The sequence below is a fragment of the Musa acuminata genome, chromosome BXJ1-5 (genome assembly GCF_036884655.1).
Source record: "Musa acuminata AAA Group cultivar baxijiao chromosome BXJ1-5, Cavendish_Baxijiao_AAA, whole genome shotgun sequence".
Classification (NCBI taxonomy): Eukaryota; Viridiplantae; Streptophyta; class Magnoliopsida; order Zingiberales; family Musaceae; genus Musa; species Musa acuminata.
In genome coordinates this window covers 3,835,157-3,857,123 of record NC_088331.1, presented here as the reverse complement: position 1 = coordinate 3,857,123, position 21,967 = coordinate 3,835,157, and the positions used below count along the sequence as shown (strand labels likewise).

The window sequence follows — 21,967 nt, the reverse complement described above, 5'->3', positions numbered from 1 at the left end:
TGAAGTTATGTTTATTTTTATTTTTTTTTAAAATAAAAATAAAAACTCCTCAAAAATTATAAGATGAGAATTCAAATTCTTCTGTGATTCTTCATCAACTTTCCCGGAAACACAACACCTTCACATAATCTCTCTAGATTTCTGGTGCCTCTGTCCATCACATAGGACAGTGATCTCCCTCTTTGGCCACTCTTTATCTGTTTCTTTGTCCTCCCGGTCTTCGCCTCTCCCACTCAAGAAAAAGAGGAACGCGAAACTTCTGCCCAGCGTCAAACCTCCGGATGTCGCCGTCGTCCTCTCTTCTCGCGAGCGATACGAGTTATGGAAGGATTAGATCGTCGGCTACCGCATCTCTTCTTCACCACTTCACACAAAAAGCTGCGGCAGCTGACACAGCTCTCTCACATACTCTCAGTCCCCTCTTTTATGCGCAAGTGGTCCACAATGTCTACGGCACTGCATGACATTTTCCATGCGAAAAATGTGCTCATGTAATCTCCATGATCAGATCTCTTTATTTATTCCCATCAGAACGCAATTGTTTCTCTTTTTCTCTGCAACTTCTTTTTCATTTCATTCTCTTGATAACATCAACAAGAATTTAATTATCATTCGAATTTATTTTTTGTTCTCTATTTACTTCGAGGAGATACATCGGAGATTGAGTTACAATTCTCAGACAGCCGTCAGAAACATTCCTCGGAAGCACCGGAAAAAATAATAGCTCGCCGAGCTCGGCACTCTCCTCTGTAGGGAAAATGAAAAAAGGTAATAAATAAATGTAAATAAATAAATTTATGAATCAGTTAATATGATATATATATATATATATATTAGGCGCCACGTAGGATCGTTTCATGGTGTCATCGTTCAGAAGCTCCAGAGAAAGGAATTGGACCCGAAGTCGACGCCGCCGTGGTCGTCCGCCACGTCCAGCGGAGTCGCTGGCACCGACGAGGAGAAGTCGTACATGAAGTCGTCGAACGGGGCCGGGAAATCGCCGTCGACCGTCAGTGGAGCCAACAGCTGCGGGTCCATGAACGACCAATCGAGTGCGTCGTCGCTCCCCGCCGTGAACCCGTCCGAGGCCGGGGAGCTCGCGGCCGGAGAGTCAACTGGAGTCGGCGGTTGGGTCGGCCCAGGGGCCGCGGCGGCGTGGCGGGCTGCGGCGGCCTGGATCTGCTGGTGGGTGAGGCGCCACGCGCCGCCGGGGATCTGGGGCGGGGGGGAGTCGGGGAAGTTGAGCCGGGCGCGGCGGCCGCGGAGGCAGACGGCGGCAGCGTCGAAGGCACGGGCGGCCTTCTCGGGCGATTCGTAAGACCCGAGCCAGATCCGCTCGCGGCTGTTGGGGAGCCGGATCTCCGACACCCACCGCCCCCACTTCCGCCGCCGCACCCCCTTGTACCGCTTCGCCCCCGCTGATCCGCTGCCCTCACGCTCCGTCATCTCCGCTTCGTTCACGCGCTCTCTCAACCCCCCCTCTCTCTCTCTGTCTCTCTTCCTCGCGCTACAATGTTCTGTCATGCACAGCCAACCCGGGCGCCCTATATATCATATATCGTGGCGGCGAGGCGGGCGGCGGCGGGGGGCGGGGCCCGCTCGGGGTGGTGGGGGCTTCGAGTGGAAGCCAAGTGTCCGCCGTGGTGTGAGAGGGAGAAAGAACGTTCGAGTGAGGCGCACGAGGGTCGATTAGGAAACGATGAGCACGTGCGTTTTACGACGAAACACGCGTCCGTCATCGACCCCAATCCCCCGATCGCTCACCTTCCTCGGATGGTGACGCGGGTCCCACTCAGACGTCGTTTCCGTGCGGGGCGGTGATGATTCGGGCCGGATAGGGTGGAGGGAGGGTTCGCCGGGAGCTTCGACCGGGCTTCCTTTTAACGTCATGCGTTTCGGTCCTCCGCCGATAGCCGGTCATCCCTGTCAGCTGCGAACGGCGTGTCCACTGCAGGCTGGAGAGTGAACGGAGGGGGCAATGGCGGCTCGAGTGTGAAAGCTGCACGCCCCGGCTGGACCATTCACCAGAGGAGGATGGAACCCAGCGAAGAGTGACCGGAGGCGGAGATGGCCGCTCTGAGTGTGAAGGCCGCATCGTTTGAAGGTGACCGATCGCATACCATTGGGTGCGACCAAATTGGATGGGGATGGATGGAGATGTGATCTTGAATGGACGGACTGCAACTAAAGTTCATGTCCAGTGTATTTAAATGGATTTTAATGAAATATCGTATCTTGTGATTCTTCTTATTTTCACCAACAAAATCCAATCTTTTGATTGAGGTGAATCGAGCACTAGATATTCCATCCCTTTCATCATCCAAAGTCCACTTCGGTAGTCCTCCTCGTTCTCAGCTCGGCAAATGGGTTGTATACCCGAATATCTCAGGAGGCGACTCTACGCAATCGTGGGTCCCGCGTGGGCTTTCCGCCTGTGCTCGCAAGCCTCAAAGGGGGGTGCGAAACCGGGTTGGCGCCGCTTGTTCAGGAGCAGTGCCGGAAAAAATAGATGGACTTGCACCATTTCAGAGTCACACATGCATGCATGCATGCATGCCATCCTCATGGTGCATTGAACCCACTCGTCACTTTAATTCGGTCCTGACCGCGGCTACATTTCTTGAGTGCGGTGCGACGCGTTCATGCATCCAATGGAGTGTCCAATGCCGTGGGAAATCCAATTCACTAGTGGAACATTTGCATGCGAGTGAGCAGATTGTTCTCCGGTGATGCGCTCCTCAAACTCACCAGAGGAGACGGAATCACGATAATTTTAATATATACATATATATGATTGATCGGTGTAAAAATATTTATGATTGAGCTTATGATTGGTGAATAAAGGTTTTGAGCTTCATTAAATTATATTTAGTTAGATACTAATATGTTATTAGTTTTTATTATATTATCACCGACTTAATTGATTTTACTTAAGTCATCTTTACTTGTTTGTCTACATAGAGTCAATCTTTTTGAAATCTTCTAAGATCTTTTAATGATTTATAAAAAATATTTAATTTGGATCCATAAATAATTATTTTAGTAAATATTTGATAGGTAATGTAAACTACAAAAATGAAATTCTTGAATAGTTACATGATAAAGGATCTAAAGTGATCAATCACAAATCAATAGCTTCTATAAGTGCCTACACGATACTATTATGAAATAAGACAGCACATTACCCTAAAGACTCATCCAGTTTTATGCTACTCGACTAAGTATTATACTGGCTGACATTTTGTACTACTTTGTAGAGTTAGAAAATTCACAAGATGGTTACTCGGATGATATATTTCTAGACAATTTTATCTTTGTGCAATGATTACATATAACCTATATTTATAAGCTTGAAACGATCGTAAAAGTCAACTAAACTAGATGGCCAAACTTACTATAAGTCCTCTACATACTATGTAAAGCATGAAAAAACTTAGCATTACATCAAATACATCATTTATAGCTTTATTTATGACGAGATAAAAATAAAGATGTATAATTTATTTGATATTTATAAGATGAAAGGGAATAAAATATTTTGTTGGATGTAAAAATTTTTTTTGTTAAAATAACTATCGAAGATGTTTTGTAAGTGTAGTGTTTTATAAGACGAGGAAAGATAATCGGATATGTATATCTTTTATCTTTAAAAGAATTTTTTTGTTGTTCCTATTCAAAATCCTCAACATCTTTCTCTATTTTTGAATAAAATTGATCATATATGGAAGATATAGATTTAGTTTTCTTACTAATTTTTATACAGTTAATCAAATCAAAATATATTCAATATCATTCAGATTGTTTAATCTTTTCCTTCATATGTTATAGATCGTGTTTCAATAGAATTTTCTAATGTAAATATTAAATGATAAAGGATGATATTTGAGTATAGCACCTTACAATCAAATATCAAAGTATTTATTAACTAAGTCAATCAATATTATAATTTTTATGTAAATATCATTTATCTTATGTAGATCGACTAATTATTAGAATAAAATCATATATAACTTTTTTAGAGGGCTAAAATCTCATGTAATATATTCAAAAATCAAATATCCAAATCATTAAACTTACTTAATATTTTTAGGTATATATATATATATATATAATTATTTTATATGATAGCAGTTTATAGATGGAGAAATGATAAAGCGTATTTTGGGACCAAGACACATCACAATCGATGCTTACGAGGCATGACATAGCCGTCTGCATCACAGTTGATGTTGCACGTCGTTTGCATCACAACCGATGCCACATGCCAAGTCAGAATCCATACCGAAACGATGTTCAACATGTCCCATCCCGAGAGCTCGGGGCGGTGTCGTCTGATGCCGCTCCGCACGTCCTGAGACGGCGACCAGTCAAAAGTGTCATCCCATCCCTCGAGGATCAGCGGCCACATCGAACCCGCGTGCAACCAACCTTCATACAATATTATAAAAACTCCTGGTCGGCATCCGGGTAGAGGAGAGGCAGAAAAACAATTTCAACCCACAACTGACTTGCTCGTTGGAGGGGCCAAAGTCGAGAATCACCTGACGAAGGCCTTTTTTACAAGCAAGCGGCCAACCCTGAGTCACGAGCGCCTCGACCCGGAAATCACCATCCAATGAACGAGAGCGAGCTGTCACCTAGCCTGGGAACGGAGAGACGTAGCTCGACGCAGACGATGTCCGAAACGAGAAACGCTGACCAACAATCAACCTGCGTACGATCGACCCATAATCAATTTTTGCATAAAAACACGACCACCTCGCGAAGACGAGATGGTCTTCATGTAGATCGAATAATTATTAGAATAAAATCATATATAACTTTTTTAGAGGGCTAAAATCTCATGTAATATATTCAAAAATCAAATATCCAAATCATTAGACTTGCTTAATATTTTTAGGTATATATATATATACAATTAATTGTTTTATATGACAGCAGTTTATAGATGGCGAGGGGGACAGACCCATATATAATATAAATGATGTAGTTCTGGAATAAGATAGATATTATGACATAACACCAACATCTCTCTCTGTATAATATACGTATTATAAGTATATCAGTAGAAGAGGGCAAATTAGAATTACATACAAGCATTTATATCAATCCATCACATCCAAGTCAATCATGCATGGAGATAATATTAACTACCAAGTCATACCACACACACAGAAATGAAAGCTTTTGGATGGACCTTGAGGAACACAAACCTTTGTCTTTTCCTTTAGCTCCGGACTGTCACCTGCATGGGTGGCCGCATGGTCCAATAAATCATTGCATCTTGCCTCCATCCATTATTCATGCGTGCAGGTGGGATCATCTACAGTAAGGTGGAGCTGTTGCAGTTTTTAGGGCATGTCTTCTGTCATACAATAATACGACCATGGTCTCTTCTTCTTAAGGAGTCTTGTGTTGCTGCTGAAACATGAGAGAGAGAGAGAGAGAGAAGAAGAAGAAGAAGAAGAAGAAGAAGAAGAAGCACACTACTCAATAATAAATGATTACTTAAGTAGAACAAATTAAGAACCGATAGACATGTCTTTACAGAACTGAGGTGAGTAATACATGAAAACTGCATGACTGTATCATTAACTAAATCATTATTGCTTAGCTTATAATGATAAGTAATTATAAACTGTACATGCTCTAAAACTTATATAATGGAATGGTCAAAAATAGATGTTTAGAATATATTTATGTATACACACATAACACACAACAACGACAGAGATAAATTTCAACACATTACTTTCAAATTTTTACCATGAAAAAGATCTTTGATTCTTTATTTTCGACATAATATATTTAATTTAGAGTATAAAGTAGGTATGGAGCATACATACATGCCTTGGAACTTAAGATGAGATGAGGAAGGGGGCAAGAAATCTCCTACTCGACAAGGGATGAAGCATGTGCTAAATGCGGATCTTAGATGACCAAAGTTAGGTGAGCATAATTGAGATTGGTGGTGTCACGATTGTAAGATGGAAAACATGCTGAATAGAGTCTTCTATCGTAGTTGCGTGAATGCTTCACATAACGGAATGAGATGTCCTCGACATGAATGGATGTGCATGAACATTAATGCGACTAGAATGGGCAACGATGTCCAATGGAGCTTAGTCTTTAACCTCCATCTATTTTCCAATTCATATCGATCCAAATCTAATGGATACTTAAGTCGATTAAAAAATTGGAAGAATTTTCTAAGGTTGGAATCTTTGAAAGTTGCGAGAATAGGATTACTTGTAATTGCAATCAAAACGAATAAAAGAAACTTGTTGATTGATTACACTCAATCACAGATGTTAGAGGACCATAATGTTGTTAAGATGTCTCACCCTTCAAACATGGATAGACTGATCCCCTCTTAAATCTCAACTTACGGTGTTACCGGTAACGCGGACATATGTTGATATATAGTTGCTATCAAATATTCTCCCCTATTAAAGTATATTTGTGATATCTTACACCTCTGATGCAAAACTTATTTATCTTTTTTTTTTTTAATTTATATTAATTTAACTCATTGACACCGGAAGCCAACGGCAGAGCGTAACATCCTTGTACCCAGATGCACTACCTCGACTTTCCTTGAAACCAACACCTTATCGCCAGAATCGATGGACGACTCGCTCTGAGCCTAGTTGTGATTAGCGAATCGATGCCTAAATGAGGTTCAAAGGGAACTTCATAAATCCAAGGAGGACCTCGGGGAAAGTACCTTGATCGAGTCTCTCTTTGCCCAAGAAATTTAGGACAAACCTATCCCCCTCAACTTTCACCTCACAATGCTGGAGGCCTATGATGGTGGCTCCAATACAATGGAGCGTATCGCCACCTTCTGAACCCATATGGCCCTATATGACACTTCTGATGCCCTGATGTGTCGGGCATTTCCTATCACCCTTCGAGGCCCGGCTTGGATGTGGTACAGTTAATTGAGGTGTTTCTCAAGATGTTCATCCAATCCCCGAGCTACGTTGCTCGGCCAGTTCAGTCCCCAGTGCCCTAATAGTGTTGTTCGGTCAATCATATACAATCAGTCTCTGCTCAATTTATTCAATATCCGAGCAGCTTCTTGGCCAAACATAGGCCCAAGTAGTGTTCCTCAGCCAAGCCAATGCTCGAGCTACGTTGCTCGGCCAGTCTAGTCCCCAATGCTCGAGTAATGTTGCTAAGCCAGTCATGTGCAATCAGTCTCTGCTCAATTCATTCAATGTCCGAGCAGCTGCTCGGCCAAGCACAAGCCCATGTGAGCAGATTAGGGAAAGAAGAAGGCTTGCCATGGCAAGGCCAGAAGAAGAGCCCAAGATGTGCGGATCAAAAAAAAAGAGAGAAAAAAAAAAGAGGTGTTTCCCAAGATGTTCAACTAATACCCGAGCTACGTTGCTCGACCAGTTCAGTCCCCATTGCTCGAGTAGTGTTGCTTAGCCAGTCATATGCAATTAGTCTCTGCTCAGTTTATTCAATATCCGAGCAGCTGCTCGGCCAAACATGGGCCCGAGTAGTGTTGCTCAGCTAAGCCAATGCTCGAGCTACATTGCTCGGCCAATCCAATCCCAAGTGCCCGAGTGATATTCCTTGGCCAGTCATGTGCAATCAGTCTTTGCTCAGTTCATTCAATGTCCGAGTAGCTGCTCGGCCAAACACGAGCCCAAGTAGTGTTGCTCAGCCAGTCATATGCAATCAGTCTCTGCTCAGTTTATTCAATGTCCGAGCAACTGTTCGGCCAAACATGGGCACGAGTAGTGTTGCTCGACCAAGCCAATGCTCGAGCTACATTGCTCGGCCAGTCCAGTCCCCAATGCCCGAGTAATGTTGCTCAGCCAATCATGTGCAATCAGTCTCTGTTCAGTTCATTCAATGTCCGAGCAGTTGCTCGGCCAAACATGGGCCCGAGTAGTATTGCTCGGCTAAGCCAATGCTCGAGCTATGTTGCTCGGCCAGTCATGTGCAATCAGTCTCTACTAAGTTCATTCAATGTTTGAGCAGTTGCTTGGCCAAACATGAGCCCGAGTAGTGTCACTCAGCTAAGCCAATGCTCGAGCTATGTTGCTCGGCTAGTCCAGTCCCCAATGCCCAAGTAGTGTTGCTCGACCAGTCATATGCAATAAGTTGTAGCTCGGTTCAGTCATATGCAGCAAGTCGCTGCTTGGTTCAATCATGCGTAGCAAATCACAACTCGGTTTAGTCGAGATCCAAGTAGCTGCTCGGCCAAACATGGGCCCGAGTGATGCTGCTCAGCCAAGCCAGTGCTCGAGCAGTGCCGTTTTAGCAGCGTAGTTCAGTTCAGTCATGTGCAGCAAATCACTGCTCGGTTCAGTCGAGATCCGAGCAGCTGCTCAACCAAACATGGGCTCGAGTGATGCTGCTCGACCAAGCCAATGCTCGACCAGCACAGCTCGATTCAGTGACGTGCAACAAGTCGCTTCTCGGTTTTGTCAAGATTCTAGCAATCGCTCGGCCAAACATGGGCCTAAGTGATGCTACTCGGCTAAACAATGCACGAGCCACACCTCACGGCCAGTCCAATGTCTGAGTCATGTCTCGGCCAGTCTCGCCCCCAAGTAGTGTAGCTCAACCAATCTAATGCCTGAACTATGCCTCGAGGCCATTTTGATGCTCGAGCCACGCCTCGTGGCCAATCCAATGTCTGAGTCACGTCTCAGCCAGTCTTGCCCCCAAGCAGTGTAGCTCGGTCAATCCAACGCCCGAGTAGTGCATCGCCCACGTGGACCCAAGCAGGCAGACACGATGATGCAAACATAGAACCTCAAGTACGATGTGGCGCGCAGCACACACGTGGCAAGCAGCTTCTTGCCGCCCCCTCCGTACGAACAACATCATCACGGTATAGCCATCTCGGAAAGCTCAGGGCGGCACCGATCTGTGCAGGGCTGCACCGATCCGTGCAGGTCGGTCGGCGCTTGTATAGAAGCTTAAGTCGACTATCCGAGGAGCTGGCCACAGTAAATTGACCCCGTACGACCAACTCATTCTCACAGGTATAAAAGCTAACCCTCCCTAATCAGGAGGGGGAGGCATTTCGAACTCTCAACTCTCTTATATATACTATTGACTTGAGCTTCAGAGGGGTTGAGTCAAAAAATCCCCCTCCTGACCTCGACCTGTGTGCAGGAGCCCAACGACGGAGAAGCAGACCACTCGCCAAGAGAGAAGACCATGCTCGAAATCGACCCGACCCGACACTCGTCCTAACCAACCGAGTATCCACATGAGCGACCTTGTACATCGAGGACTGGACCGAGCCATGCTGACACCCCGGCCACGGCGTAAAGATTCACTCATAAAGTGGCATGAATAAACACCTAAATCTATATTATTCTATCCCTGAAATCAAATTAAAAGTCATCCAAATGATCAAAGTAAAAAAAGAAAAATAGGATCCAAATCGTCGGAGTGTGGCGAGTCAGCGTCGGAGAAAACCTTTGAAATCGTGGTTTGACCGAGATGGACATTAAACAGCAGCCAAGAGGAGACAAGAGTTAGATCTTCGTAATCTATGCACATCACCACATTTCCAAGTCAAAAACTACTACTATACGACTTTGTTTCTCGGAATGCTTCTCCATTTCTATTCCTCGAGCACATGCTGTGGACAATATCCCCACTATCTCTATTCACCAAGGATTTCAATCCAGGAATCGACAGCATTCAAATCCAAAGACTCATCACCTCTCACTTATGACTTAGTTTTTTGTTTTTCTCTTAAATAAAATATGTAGCACATGTGAAAACATTGGCTTTCTAGATGAAATCACAAACATGTTGTGGATTCTCGCTCTCTTCTCTTCTCTTCTCTTCTCTTTCTAGAGTTAGAGTTGGAGAATCCACCCAATTATGATGAAGTTGAGGAATGAGATCACACCTATTCGATGTTGACCATATGATAACACTAAAAACAATAAACAATTTTTTTAAATATACATGACATAAAAAAAATATCTGATCCAAAAATTAATAAACAAATATAGCTCATATGAAAGATTATGAAAAATATTACTGTATGAATAATGATAACCATAATAGAAAAAAAAATTCATTTTTACTTAATCCAAATCAAATCTAAAAATGATAATTTTTTCACCAACTCCTAAAGTGTTTTTAAAAAAATTAAAATTAGATATGGTATTTATAAAATCGTTATTAGTCTATTTTTTCAATAAATTATTATAAATGAAGAATTCCAATAAATAAAACCAAGAGGACACAGTGGAGAGTGAGTATAAAGCCCACGGGCCAAATATGACATGGCCCAATGTTTGGATTGCTCACGAAGCAAGTCACAGTTACTCATGATTGTTAACATGACACACAGCCTATCGAGCGGTTCAAATCGGTGAACCGGCTTGGAACAGAAATTGGACCAACTCCATTCGATTCGGGTCCGGTTCACTTAAGTTGGGTCGAACGGCGGCCGCTTTATGATGTTCCTCCAGAACTTAGACTCTACGTAGATCTCCCAATGAAAGATGAAAGCGTGGCGTCATACTCAACGGGTTAATCGCGGGAGTGGTTTTGTTAAAGTGGTGTAGTGAGAACAGCGCAAACTCAAGCCTCCCCGATAAAGGGGTCCGTGCAATGTGCCCCCGCTGTCTAGGGTTTATCTTGTTCTGCAATCTTCTTCTCCGCTTCCAAAGGAGGAAGCTTGAGGGGTAGGTGGCATCTCTCCTTGCCCTTGCAAGGAAGCTGTTTTCCTTATCTGACGCGATTTTGTCTCTTTTTTAGTGATTTTCCTGTTATGCATTCTTGCATTCCGTCCTGATTCCTAGTTTTCGTGCTTTCTTTACTCAAAATTCGAGAAAGATTTGGGGTTTTTTTACCATGGGCTTTCCTCGATCCACCAAGGATGGCTCACGCCAAATTCCCTGTTTCGTGGTCAGATCTGTGTCTGTTTCAAGGTTTTCGTGCCTTTTTTGGTCTAACATTCGAGCAAACTTTGATGCCCCAATCATTTTTGTCATTGATGACCCCATTTTAGGTTTTCGTGGAGTCATTGAAACACCCATGGCGTCGCTGCAGCTTTCTGGACCTGGAATCACCGCCGCCAAGAGGTCTTTGACGCACCTCGATGGGTTCCGCCTTTCGTCATCCACATTCAGGCTTTCTTCCTCCGTAGGAGCTTGTGGAGTTGCAGTTGACCGGAGGTGTTTCCGGGGACTTGTCGTGAAGGCCTCTGCGGTTGTTGCTCCGAAGGTATGGAAGCGATTTTAGATTGAGTTGCTCAGCGGCTAGGTGCGTTTCTCAATATGTCTGACTAGTTTGATTGCATTCATTCGTTGACTAGTTTGATTGCATTCATTCGTTGAAAGATCTGATCTTTGGATACTTGGAAATCGCAAGCTGGTATACTAAATCTGAATGAATTTGCCTGCAACTTCTCTTCAGATTCACTATGTTCTGACATCAACTTCTATCATTTTTGCTTGTTTGAATATCTATTTATGTAGTTTCCTGGCATTTAAGAGTCTATCTACTAGTTGGCATTCAAAAGTATGGAATAAGTTTAGTAATTATTAGCTTTATTTGCTCTATGTTATGTTGACAGTGTTCTTTACTTTTCAGTACACTTCCATCAAGCCTCTGGGGGATAGAGTGCTGGTTAAGATCAATACATCTGAGGAGGTTACTGTTGGCGGAATATTGCTACCATCAACTGCTCAGTCAAAACCTCAAGCAGGCGAAGAAGTTGCTCTTGGAGAAGGAAGAACCATTGGCAACAACAAAGTTCAAGTCAGTATTGAGGTAGCCTCATCTCTCTATTTGACTCTGTATCTGTTAATTGAATCATAACAGCTAATGAGGTGTGCTGTTGCTACTCTCCAAGTTTGTTTGTGCTCATCAAACTTTAATTTACGTGAATTTCAAACTCAAAAGTTTTATGTGAAACAAAATAATAAGGATAAATAACTAAGATTAATGTTTTGGCGTACTCAACCGGCATGGTTGTTGCTGTTATTGCTAACATGTGCATGATCACCCTTGTCCAATTTGATAATTTTCATCTAAAAAGTGTTTTACTATGCATTGAATTGCAGCAGTCAATTTGCCAAGATATGCATTATGAATACCTGCCTTAGAAACTAATGATATGCACTTGGAAAGGAGGGTAAAATTCACTAAATGGCTAATGTCAAAATTATTTTGTTCATGTAGACGGGATCGCAAGTTGTCTACACAAAGTATGCAGGCACAGAATTGGAATTCAATGGATCTAATCACATCATCCTGAAGGAGGATGACGTTGTAGGTATTCTCGAGGCTGATGACGTCAAGGATCTAAAGCCACTGAATGACCGTGTTCTAATAAAGGTTTGACTGTAAATCTTAAATACCTGCAAGCTTTTCCATTTCTATGTTGAAATTGCTAATATTTATGGTTGACTAGTTGATTTAAGTATAATGTACTTGAAATTTCCGAAATATTTTCCTATTTAACATCATGTATGTATTCATTGTGGGAAAGAATTGTTCGACTTTTGCCTCAGGTTGCAGAAGCTGAGGAGAAGACTGCTGGTGGTTTGCTCTTGACAGAGGCAAGCAAGGAGAAGCCTTCCATCGGAACGGTGAACATCTGAATATCTTTATACCCTTTTCTCCTCCTCTACAAGAAATATATACACCCACCCACAATGGCAGAAGTCTCTGTGGATACTATTAGTGCTACCAGTTGCGCCATGAAACGTGCTTCCTGCAATTTGTATTATTCATAGCTTAGTAAAATTGCCGCATGTTCTTCTTGTAGAAGCTATTAATCTTTCTCGGTTTTATACAAGTTCGTCCCCCATCATGATCATGTCCTGGCACAGGTTATCGCAGTCGGCCCTGGTCCCCTGGATGGGGAGGGTAACAGGAAGCCATTGGCCGTGAGCCCTGGCAGCACGGTGCTGTACTCCAAGTATGCTGGAAACGAGTTCAAAAGTGCCGATGGCTCCCTTTATGTTGTTCTGAGAGCATCTGATGTGATGGCAGTTCTCTCTTGAGATGTGTGTGCGCGTGAGCCCTTTGAAACCTGTTCTTGGCAGGGTTTCAAATGGACGGAGGTGAACTGTTGCATGATTTTTGTAATGACAATAATTGCTCTTTAAATTGCAAGTTTTGAGCTCTGTTTATGCTGGCTGGTGATCGTTGCAATTTGGCATTATGTTTCATGCTTTCTTTTTGAAAGGAAAGAATTAGTTTACTGGTGAAATGTTTTTTTTTATTAAGAAAAAACTTGAAAAAACAATGAGTTGCGTGCTGTCATATATCACTTGAAATTGTTTATATTGATAAATAAGTATCAAAAAATTTAATTTATTATCATTATTATTAAGCATCAGGATTTTTTTTATTTGAATTCCATTTGATTGTGATTAATTGTTGGAATTCTTGAAACATGTTTTTTATTCAAATCCATTTAAAATACGATAAAAAAAAAGTGTTCAAAACTCGGTTTAATCGGCCGATGATATATGCCGATCGGAGAACACAAAAGAAAATAGACATAATTATATTTTAATTAAAATGTGTAGAAACATATAGACGCCAAACTTCCCCCAATCCGTTAATGGGGGATCTCATTGCGATAAGATACGGAGGAGGGTTCAACACAATCCAGATTTTTGACCAATTATCCTTCGCCGCGTGTACGACACATTGAACCAGAAACTGACACGTAAACAGAAGAACTTCTAAACTGCCGTTCTCTGTTATGACACACACAGCGAAGCACCTATGAAATGCTTCTGTTCATCAACATTCTTGACGGTTACACACGAAGCCGTGGATTGCCTACGAATAAACCCTATCCGATTTAAGTTATGTTGCTTTTCCTCTTTGAGATCTATCGAAAGTTAATGAACTATGTTGGAGATGGTCGCACCTATATGAGAAATGAAGTTGAAATTAGTGTCCATTGTGGAGTAGTTAGTAACACACCCTACATTAAACTAATAATCAAGTTGAGAAAGGTCAATTTATCATCTAAATGGCAAAAGAATATCCTTACCACCGTTCCAAAACTATTCTTCTAAAACACAAACAATTGATCCGATTTTTCCCGAGTATATTTGCTTTCATATCTGTTAAAGTAAAGGGACTATATTTAATTTGGTTTGTTTTTTTAGTGAAAGCATGTAATCATCTCGAATTGAGCATCAATCGATTTCTTTCAACGAGTAGAAAACTGTGTATCTAAATTATCAGGACTAACTAATCCATCAACTTCGTTTCACTCAAATCACTGATCAAAATATTTAAACTAAAATTAATAATAATATACTCATCAAATTCTTAGAAGTTAATCTTAATCTTATTAAATGAATGTAATATTTTGTAACACTTTTGTGCATAGTCTTTCAGATACGACGCAAAAAAAAACATAAAAGTTGCCTTCAGATTCAGTTGGAAATGAGCATTCAGCAGTACATTATACAGGAGTACAGAGCCAGTATTGTTTTTTATCTAAAACAAGCTAAGATAGATAGATCGATAAGCTTAACTGTTTAAAATGTAAGATTATTACAGCTACAAACAACAGGAGAAAAATATATATATACTTGAGCATTCTAACTAATTAGACCAGACGTGGATCAAACCTTGCTTGTTGCCGGTGTAGATCTCATTCCTATCCTCATCGTAGAAGAGGGCAGTGACATCCTCGAGTGCTTCTCTGATGGTGCTCCGGATGGTAGACCGGCTGTTGTCTCCTCGCTTGCGAGGCGTGATCTGGAGTGCAGGATCAAGTGGACATATCTTTGCGATGCACTTACCAGTAAGGATGTTGCTCATGTTGATAGAACCGACAGTAGGCACTGTCGGGATTGCAACAGGTAAAAAGATCATCACATAGTAGTGTCAGACATGTGAAGCCTAAAAAATTTGTAGTTTGACTGGAACAAGCAAGCAACATACCTTCTCCCTCCTCGTCGCATCCATCTTCAGCCTTGCAGTAAGAGATTATCAGGTCCTGGTCGCTGGTTATGTAAATGTTGTTGGTATTACAATCTGGGTGCCACAGTAGGTGGTCCTCAAATGAGGTGACAAGTTCTCCACGAAAATTCCAGACTGCCACTGTCCTATTTCTGAATGTCAAGAAAAGGTGGTTCTCATAGAGGAAGATGAATGCAGAAGGTGTCATAAACTCGGTCCTGCTAACTTCAATGAGATTTGAATTCCTCACCTGCTTCCAAGTCAACGATACGTTAAAGATAAATGAACAAATTTTTGAAAAAGGAAAAGAAAGGAACAAGAGGAAAGGATTTTTAGCAGCCTACATCAAGAATCTGCAGATTCTCATTTTCTTGCTTGACCAGGAGCTTCTCATTGAATTGTTCAATGAAGTCGACCTTCTTGTTGCGATGTAACAAGTGATTAAAAGATTTCAAAACTTTTCCATCTTCAATTGACAGTATTTTTAATGGTACATGGCTCTGAGTTCTTTGGTATATCAGCAGCATGATGCCAGGGCTGTCATCAGCAATGGTAGCATGGGAGATCAAATATGGAAGGAATTAATCACTAAAATATTGTAATGGACATTAACTATTTGAACATAAGGAAAACCTATAACCTTATTTTGATCTCCTGTATATCCTTGTCGCATATGGAGTACAGAAACGAATAGTTTTTCAGGTCAAAAACTTTGTAAGTGCTGCAAGATTGAAACAAATGACATCAAAATGACGAACTAAATGAACATGACACAAGACAAAGATAGTGGCTCACCCATCCTGGGCTGAATAGGTCAGTACTTTGCCATTCACATCATCAAATTCGACAAAACCAGGCCATTTCAGGGATTCAGATTCAAAAAGAGGATACCCAGCATCTAACTGATTTCTCCTGATATATCTGCAACAGTTTGACATGGAGTTATCAGTCTTTTATGTGCAAATAACAACAAAATGGAGTGTCAGAATCAAATTTATTTTCCTAATTTATCTGAGAGTTTCCCTAGAGTCATTAGGTATGTAAAAGCTAATCATAAATAACAAAAGAGAAGCCCCATAAAATGTTTCAGTCCTATGGAACCACAAGATGGATCCCAGAAGTCAATATAAGGAACACATGTTGCGGTCAACTTCCCTGACCAAAGCTAAAAGACACTGGTTACGTTATGATAAATATTTTAACAAGTCATCAACAGACCAAGATATTTATGAACTCGACCAGTATGAGTTGTATCATGAACAGGAATTTTGGCTCAATTTGGGTATCAAACAACTGAAGAAGTCCCAATCTTGTATTCTCATTTTTACAACTTCTATGTCATATTCATTTTAAACAAACCTTAGCAGTATGTTATATTGTCTTTTTACTAGCATTAAGAGATTCCAAAGGAGAAACAAGCAAACTGAGAGAAGTTCTTGACAATCAAGTTGATTTGCATAAATCAAGCTTCTTACTCTATTGGAGTTGTCCTGCATTTCAAGGAACTGAAATGATCTGATGCATAAACAGACACTGTGATAAGAGAATCATTATTCTTGTTATAAAATAAGCTTCTAATCACTTCATCAGGGCTTATGTTCAAGAAGCATATTCTTTTGTTTGTTGCTGTCAACAAAGAGAAAACAGAAGTCAATGACAATTAGAAAGACAAAAAATTAAGCTATGAAGTGTATAGGGCAGACTTACTTCGACTAAAAGCGGCACAAAGACCTGATTGAGCAAGAGCAAATATTACATCTTTTGCAGCAACAATCTCAATAATTTTCGACCTCTTCTTCAGAAATTGTAATTTCAGAAACCAATGGACGTTGTGATCATAGGTGTCAAACTCTTCCTGTTGTACCCAAGAAAGATATGACTTAGAAAAATCAATAAAGTAGTAGAAATCCAACATGGGAAACTTAAGATTTTGTAGGGTTAAGAGTGAGTCGACAGAGAATGGATATTGGTATATCGACATTCAGTTCTGTTCAACGATATAAAGAGACAAACAAGACAGAAGATGAAAATACTAAGCTATAAATTTACATGGACCATACATAAAATCGCTTTGTTGAGGCACTGGATATGTATGTGTGTGCATGTGTGATATATTTTTATCCAACTCCATTATTTATTAGAAAAATAAATTGCCAATTACTTGCAAATATGGTTTGTGTGACAACTGACAACTGTACTAGTATTAAATAACTACCAACATTAACTCATTAATAACATTTCATGAACGTGAGGCTGGAAAACAGAGGGGCCTAGAGAAAGAAAGATGAGAAACAGAGAACTATAAATACACAGAGAAATCAGTCAAGAGATTAGATTAATATAGGTACAGCTATCTTATATTCTGATACCTGAAAAAAATAGGACTCAGACCATATTCACATCCACATTTGGAAAGTTCCAAATGGCAGATTTGGGTGTAGACCATAATAAGTAAGACAAGCATCTTTACTAATTATAAGAAAGAAACAGCCAAAGCTGTCAAAAATTGGAATCAATAGAGTACTGGAAGGCAGGCCTAATGGCCCGTACACTCAGTTCCAATGGTTAAAGCTGTGACCACACTATGCAGTAAGGCCAGTATGAACTGAAACAGAGACAAAACTAATAGATTGCATACCAGTTCACAGTCAAACCAGTAATTATTGACCTGTACCAACCGGTATGTAAGTGCTTTTAAACTTGGATCACTAACAAATTCACATCAATAATCCATCCGAGGCATAAGGAAACACTATCAGAATCTTAACTTCTGGTTGCATACAACCCATGAAGCAAACCAGGATGATGGCTAGTAAATAGCCAATGTCCATGAGGAAGCATTAAGCAGCATATAGATGAAAATGAATAGGAAGATAATTGGCATACGGAAGAAAAAGAGAGGAAAGAAATAGCACAATTTTGACAATTTAACTGTAAGTTATCATGTTGAACTAATAAATTAGTGTCTTATTGATCATTTATCCTAAAGTTGGTCTCCACGAATAGCAATACTTCATTAAAGTTTCCAAAAATATGACATGATGGTTAGTCCAGGTGTAAGGAACAAAATTAACATGTTTTCTCCCTCATTCCAGAATTAACTAAAGGCCCTGTTAGACGACAGAGTAAGCTTTTGAACCATGCAAACACATCAATGTGACAGATCCATGTTCATTGGTCAAGCACCAACTTAATTGTACTATTCCTAAATATTTGAAAATATGCTAGCTTATATCCCTCATCAACAACTTGCATGGGTTGCACTTTCTATCGCCATCACCTTTTTCCATATGACCCCCTAAGGTGGAGTTCTTGCACAAAATAACTCTCCTGGTTGGTACTTGGAAGTTTGGAACCATAATCATGATGATTTTGCATTTGCCACAATATTTCCATGGGTTAAGATAATATTTATCATAATATGTTCCATGGGTAAGATGATGATATTTTATCATGATCCATTAGAACAGATTCGATTCCGCTACACATGCATTTAAAACAACAAATGACTACACTGGTATGCCATAATTACCCGGAACATTGCAATTCTCAATCAATTCTACCTGAATAATTGGATCCACAAGGGGCTTCGCATGTAAACAAGCTAAACATCAAAATTGGAGCTTCGCATGTAGGCACGGACCCCAAATTCACATACCAATCTCTCACTGTTCCATAATTACTACGATCCAAAAAGCTCTTAATAAAGTGATGGAAAACCTAACTGGAAGCAACATTTACTTGATTCAATTGAATTACGAAATGTCAACCTCAGAAAAGAGTGATCTTTTGCAACAATCGAGTAGCCAACACGCCACCAGGACCTCAAACAGGAGTTCAAAACCCTAGAAAGCTGAAACCGGCATCAAAGCAAAGCGAGGCGGAAGGATTCGAACCTGGAGCTGGATATTCCGAAACTTCTCAGGTGCGCCAGTCGCGGTGCCGCGGGCCAACCGAGGGAACCCGCCGATCTCGCGGCGCTGGAGCTTCCTGACGGAGTTGGGGCACTCCCGCTCCCGGCGCTTCCGGTCCGAGCACTCCCCAGGAATCAACTCCCTCCCTTTCTTCCTCGCCGTCACCCGGAGCCGGAGCCTCAGCGTCGACTTCTTATGGTTCTCCATCGTCCCCTCTCTCTTTCTCTCTATCGCCTTCCTTCGCCGACACCGCCTCCGGCGCCGACGGCGAGAAACACGGGAGGAAAGCGCCGGAGACTGTGAGCTCAAGGAAAGACAGGGGAAGCGCGCGAGGCCAGGCTTAGGGTTAGGGTTCAGAGCTCCATGGTGGGAGGGAGGAAGAGAGACGCAGCTGCTTCTCTCTTATTTCTTCCTTATTGTTAGTGTCCAAATGCTATGAGACTGCAATTTTGCTCAAATTCCTCAAAATAGTTTATAATTTGGATAATTTACTTAAAAAAAACCTCAAGTAAATAAAATATTTTTACACGATGATATCTCTATATTTAATTTTCTCAAAAATATTTTTAAACAAACTTAATAATATCTTTGAATAGGGTTATTTCAAGTTTGATTGATCCATGAGTTGGTTCGATCTAATTCCTATCGATCGGGTCGAACCCCTTTGGATCGTCGAGTAGGTCTCTTATATTTAAGTTACACTCATTCATATAACCAATTAAAATATATTAAATTTATTCTATATTTATTATAAAATTAAAGAATACTAATTTTTTTGTTACTTATAAATAAATTATAGTGGAGTTCTCAAAATTTTGATTATTATATATCCTGAAAATATCTTTTTAAAAAAAATTATTAATATTAAAACAAGTTATGTACGCTAATTTAACTTATTTTTATTTTGAACATAACTAAATCGATATAGAAAATATAGAATTTTATGATAACTTTAAGATAATTTTATCTATAAATTAATATTTTTAATATATTTTATGAATGAGTATGACTTGAGTATACTGATTTTTTTGAATAATTTATGATAATTTTGTATAAAAATTAATATAATTTTAAGGACAACTCAAGTTTTTTAAATTTATGATGATTTAAGATAATTTTATGTAGAAACATATATATTTTTAATATGTTATGTTAATGGATATAACTCGAGTATATCTTAAATGTAACTCAAGCATAATAAGTTTTCTAGATAGTTTAAAATAAATTTATATAAAAATTAATATATTATGAAGGAGACTCATCGAAATATAATAACTTTTATATATAAACCATAAGGAAGAAGAGGAAGGGAGGGGAAGGTGGGAGATAGTGAGGGAAGAGTGAGAGAAGAGGAATGTGTCGAAGGAAGCGAAGATGAAAGATAAGAAGGTGACGATAAAGATGGAGTGGAAGGAGGTGGAGGTAAAGGTGAAGTTGGAGGATGAATAGGGGTGAGGGAGGTGGATGAGGGAGAGGAGTAAAAGAAGATAGAGGTGAAAAACTAAGCTAAGAGAGAGGGGGAGGAGGCGACGATAGAATTGGAAAAAGAGGAAACTAAGGATAACGAGGCAATAGTAAAAGTGGAGTAAGTAGAGACAAGATGGAAGTGAACCGGAAGGATGAGGGGTGAGGGAGGTGGATGAGGGAGAGGGGGAGGAGTAGGAAAAAGTAGAAGGAAGTGGAGGAGGTAGAGGTAAAGTTAGAGGATGATGGGGCTTGAGGGAGGTGGATGAGGTTGATAGCAATTAAGATTTCCTTTAATAACAACTAAGATTTTTCTAACTACATAAGAAAATATCATAGTTCGCATCATATCACTTTCTCTTCGACGATAATACCTCTGATCTCGCAGCCATCGTTGTTGCTACGGCACCCCTCCTATTCCATCAAGTCGACACCGAGAAACCCTCTCCCCTTCTCATTGTCCGACATCACCCCGCTACCAGTTTTCTCCTCGTCTACGGTAGTTCATTCATCACCTGCGCCACCCTAGGTGGATATGTTGCCCCCTTCTCCATCTCCTTCGTCAACGTCTTCATTGACGTGTCCACCAACGTCGCCCACACCAAGCACGTGCTCCAGCTCAATAATGGGCAAACCTTCCTCTGCTACTCTTCATCGCCGCTGCAACTGTTGTAGTAAGGCAACTCGCTGCTCACGAGATTGAACTTTGCGGGCATCATCCGGACCCGAGACTTGACAACCTCCTCCAGGCTACAAAGTATAATCGGAGAAGCGGTTGGTGAGTCGTGCATGCATCTCACAAATCCTTCCTTTCCCATCTCGATCGGTGATGACCGTAGCTTCCTCCCCCTCTTCCATCTATCCAATAAAAATTATTTTCTCGTTTTTCACTTCCTACTCTTAAAATCAGTAGTATTATAACTCATTGTGATGCTTGTTTAAGCAATAAAAGTCATACTTTCTTTTGGAATCTCCTCTATATCCTGCTTTAAACCTTTTGAAATTATTTATACTGATAATTGGGTCCTTGCCCCAATCACTACTTTTGACATGTTTAGATTTTATATCATTTTCGTAGACTATCTTACCAAATATACATGGTTATACCCTCTCCACCATAAATATGAAGTTTCAACAAAATTTTTCAACTTTAGAAGGTTGGTCGAGAACTTCTTTTATTCTCCAATCAAAACAGTTTACTCTGATGGTGATGATGAATATCAAACCCTCACATCTTGCCTTTCAGCTTGTGGTATACAACATATTCAGTCACCCGCACATACTCCTTAACTAGTTGGTTTTCCTGAACGTAAACATCGACATATAGTTGAAACTGGTCTCACACTCCTCCATCAAGTCTCCATGCCTACAACCTTTTGGTCTACAGCCTTTCAAACTATTGTCTACCTCATCAATCGTATGCTACTCCAGTCCTTCATTACTAGTCACCATTTGAAAAACTATTTTACAAATCCCCAAACCTTCAAAACGTCAAAGTATTTCGATATTACGAACCTCAAACTCAAAAAGTTTTTATATCACTTCATGTTATTTTTGTGGATTCTACCTTTTTGTTTCAAAACCAGGAGTCTCCTACTGTGCACCGTCCTTCTCCTTAGGATCCACACTCTCTTCTTCTCCCAATTCAA

The 21,967-nt window shown here is 40.7% G+C and overlaps 3 protein-coding genes across 3 annotated transcripts; 1 reads left to right on the top strand and 2 right to left on the bottom strand.

Moving 5' to 3' along the window:
- Window positions 1-769: 769 nt before the first annotated feature.
- On the bottom strand, window positions 770-1,512 carry LOC135674906 (ethylene-responsive transcription factor ERF017-like). The gene has a single exon (XM_065185169.1). The coding sequence runs from the start codon at window positions 1,444-1,446 to the stop codon at window positions 871-873; it is 576 nt and encodes a 191-aa protein (XP_065041241.1). The 5' UTR covers window positions 1,447-1,512; the 3' UTR covers window positions 770-870.
- A 9,031-nt stretch (window positions 1,513-10,543) lies between these two features.
- Window positions 10,544-13,139, top strand: LOC135673081 (20 kDa chaperonin, chloroplastic-like). Its single transcript, XM_065181810.1, has 6 exons — window positions 10,544-10,682; window positions 11,009-11,223; window positions 11,593-11,772; window positions 12,184-12,339; window positions 12,516-12,593; window positions 12,837-13,139. Exons 2-6 carry the CDS (start codon window positions 11,035-11,037, stop codon window positions 13,008-13,010), a joined length of 777 nt encoding a protein of 258 aa, XP_065037882.1. The 5' UTR covers window positions 10,544-10,682; window positions 11,009-11,034; the 3' UTR covers window positions 13,011-13,139.
- A 1,246-nt stretch (window positions 13,140-14,385) lies between these two features.
- On the bottom strand, window positions 14,386-19,295 carry LOC135673080 (uncharacterized). The gene is made up of 8 exons (XM_065181809.1): window positions 18,837-19,295; window positions 16,648-16,795; window positions 16,416-16,566; window positions 15,736-15,861; window positions 15,581-15,661; window positions 15,285-15,477; window positions 14,923-15,190; window positions 14,386-14,822 (listed from the first exon to the last, which is right to left on the bottom strand). Exons 1-8 carry the CDS (start codon window positions 19,059-19,061, stop codon window positions 14,581-14,583), a joined length of 1,434 nt encoding a protein of 477 aa, XP_065037881.1. The 5' UTR covers window positions 19,062-19,295; the 3' UTR covers window positions 14,386-14,580.
- Between the last annotated feature and the right edge of the window lie 2,672 nt (window positions 19,296-21,967).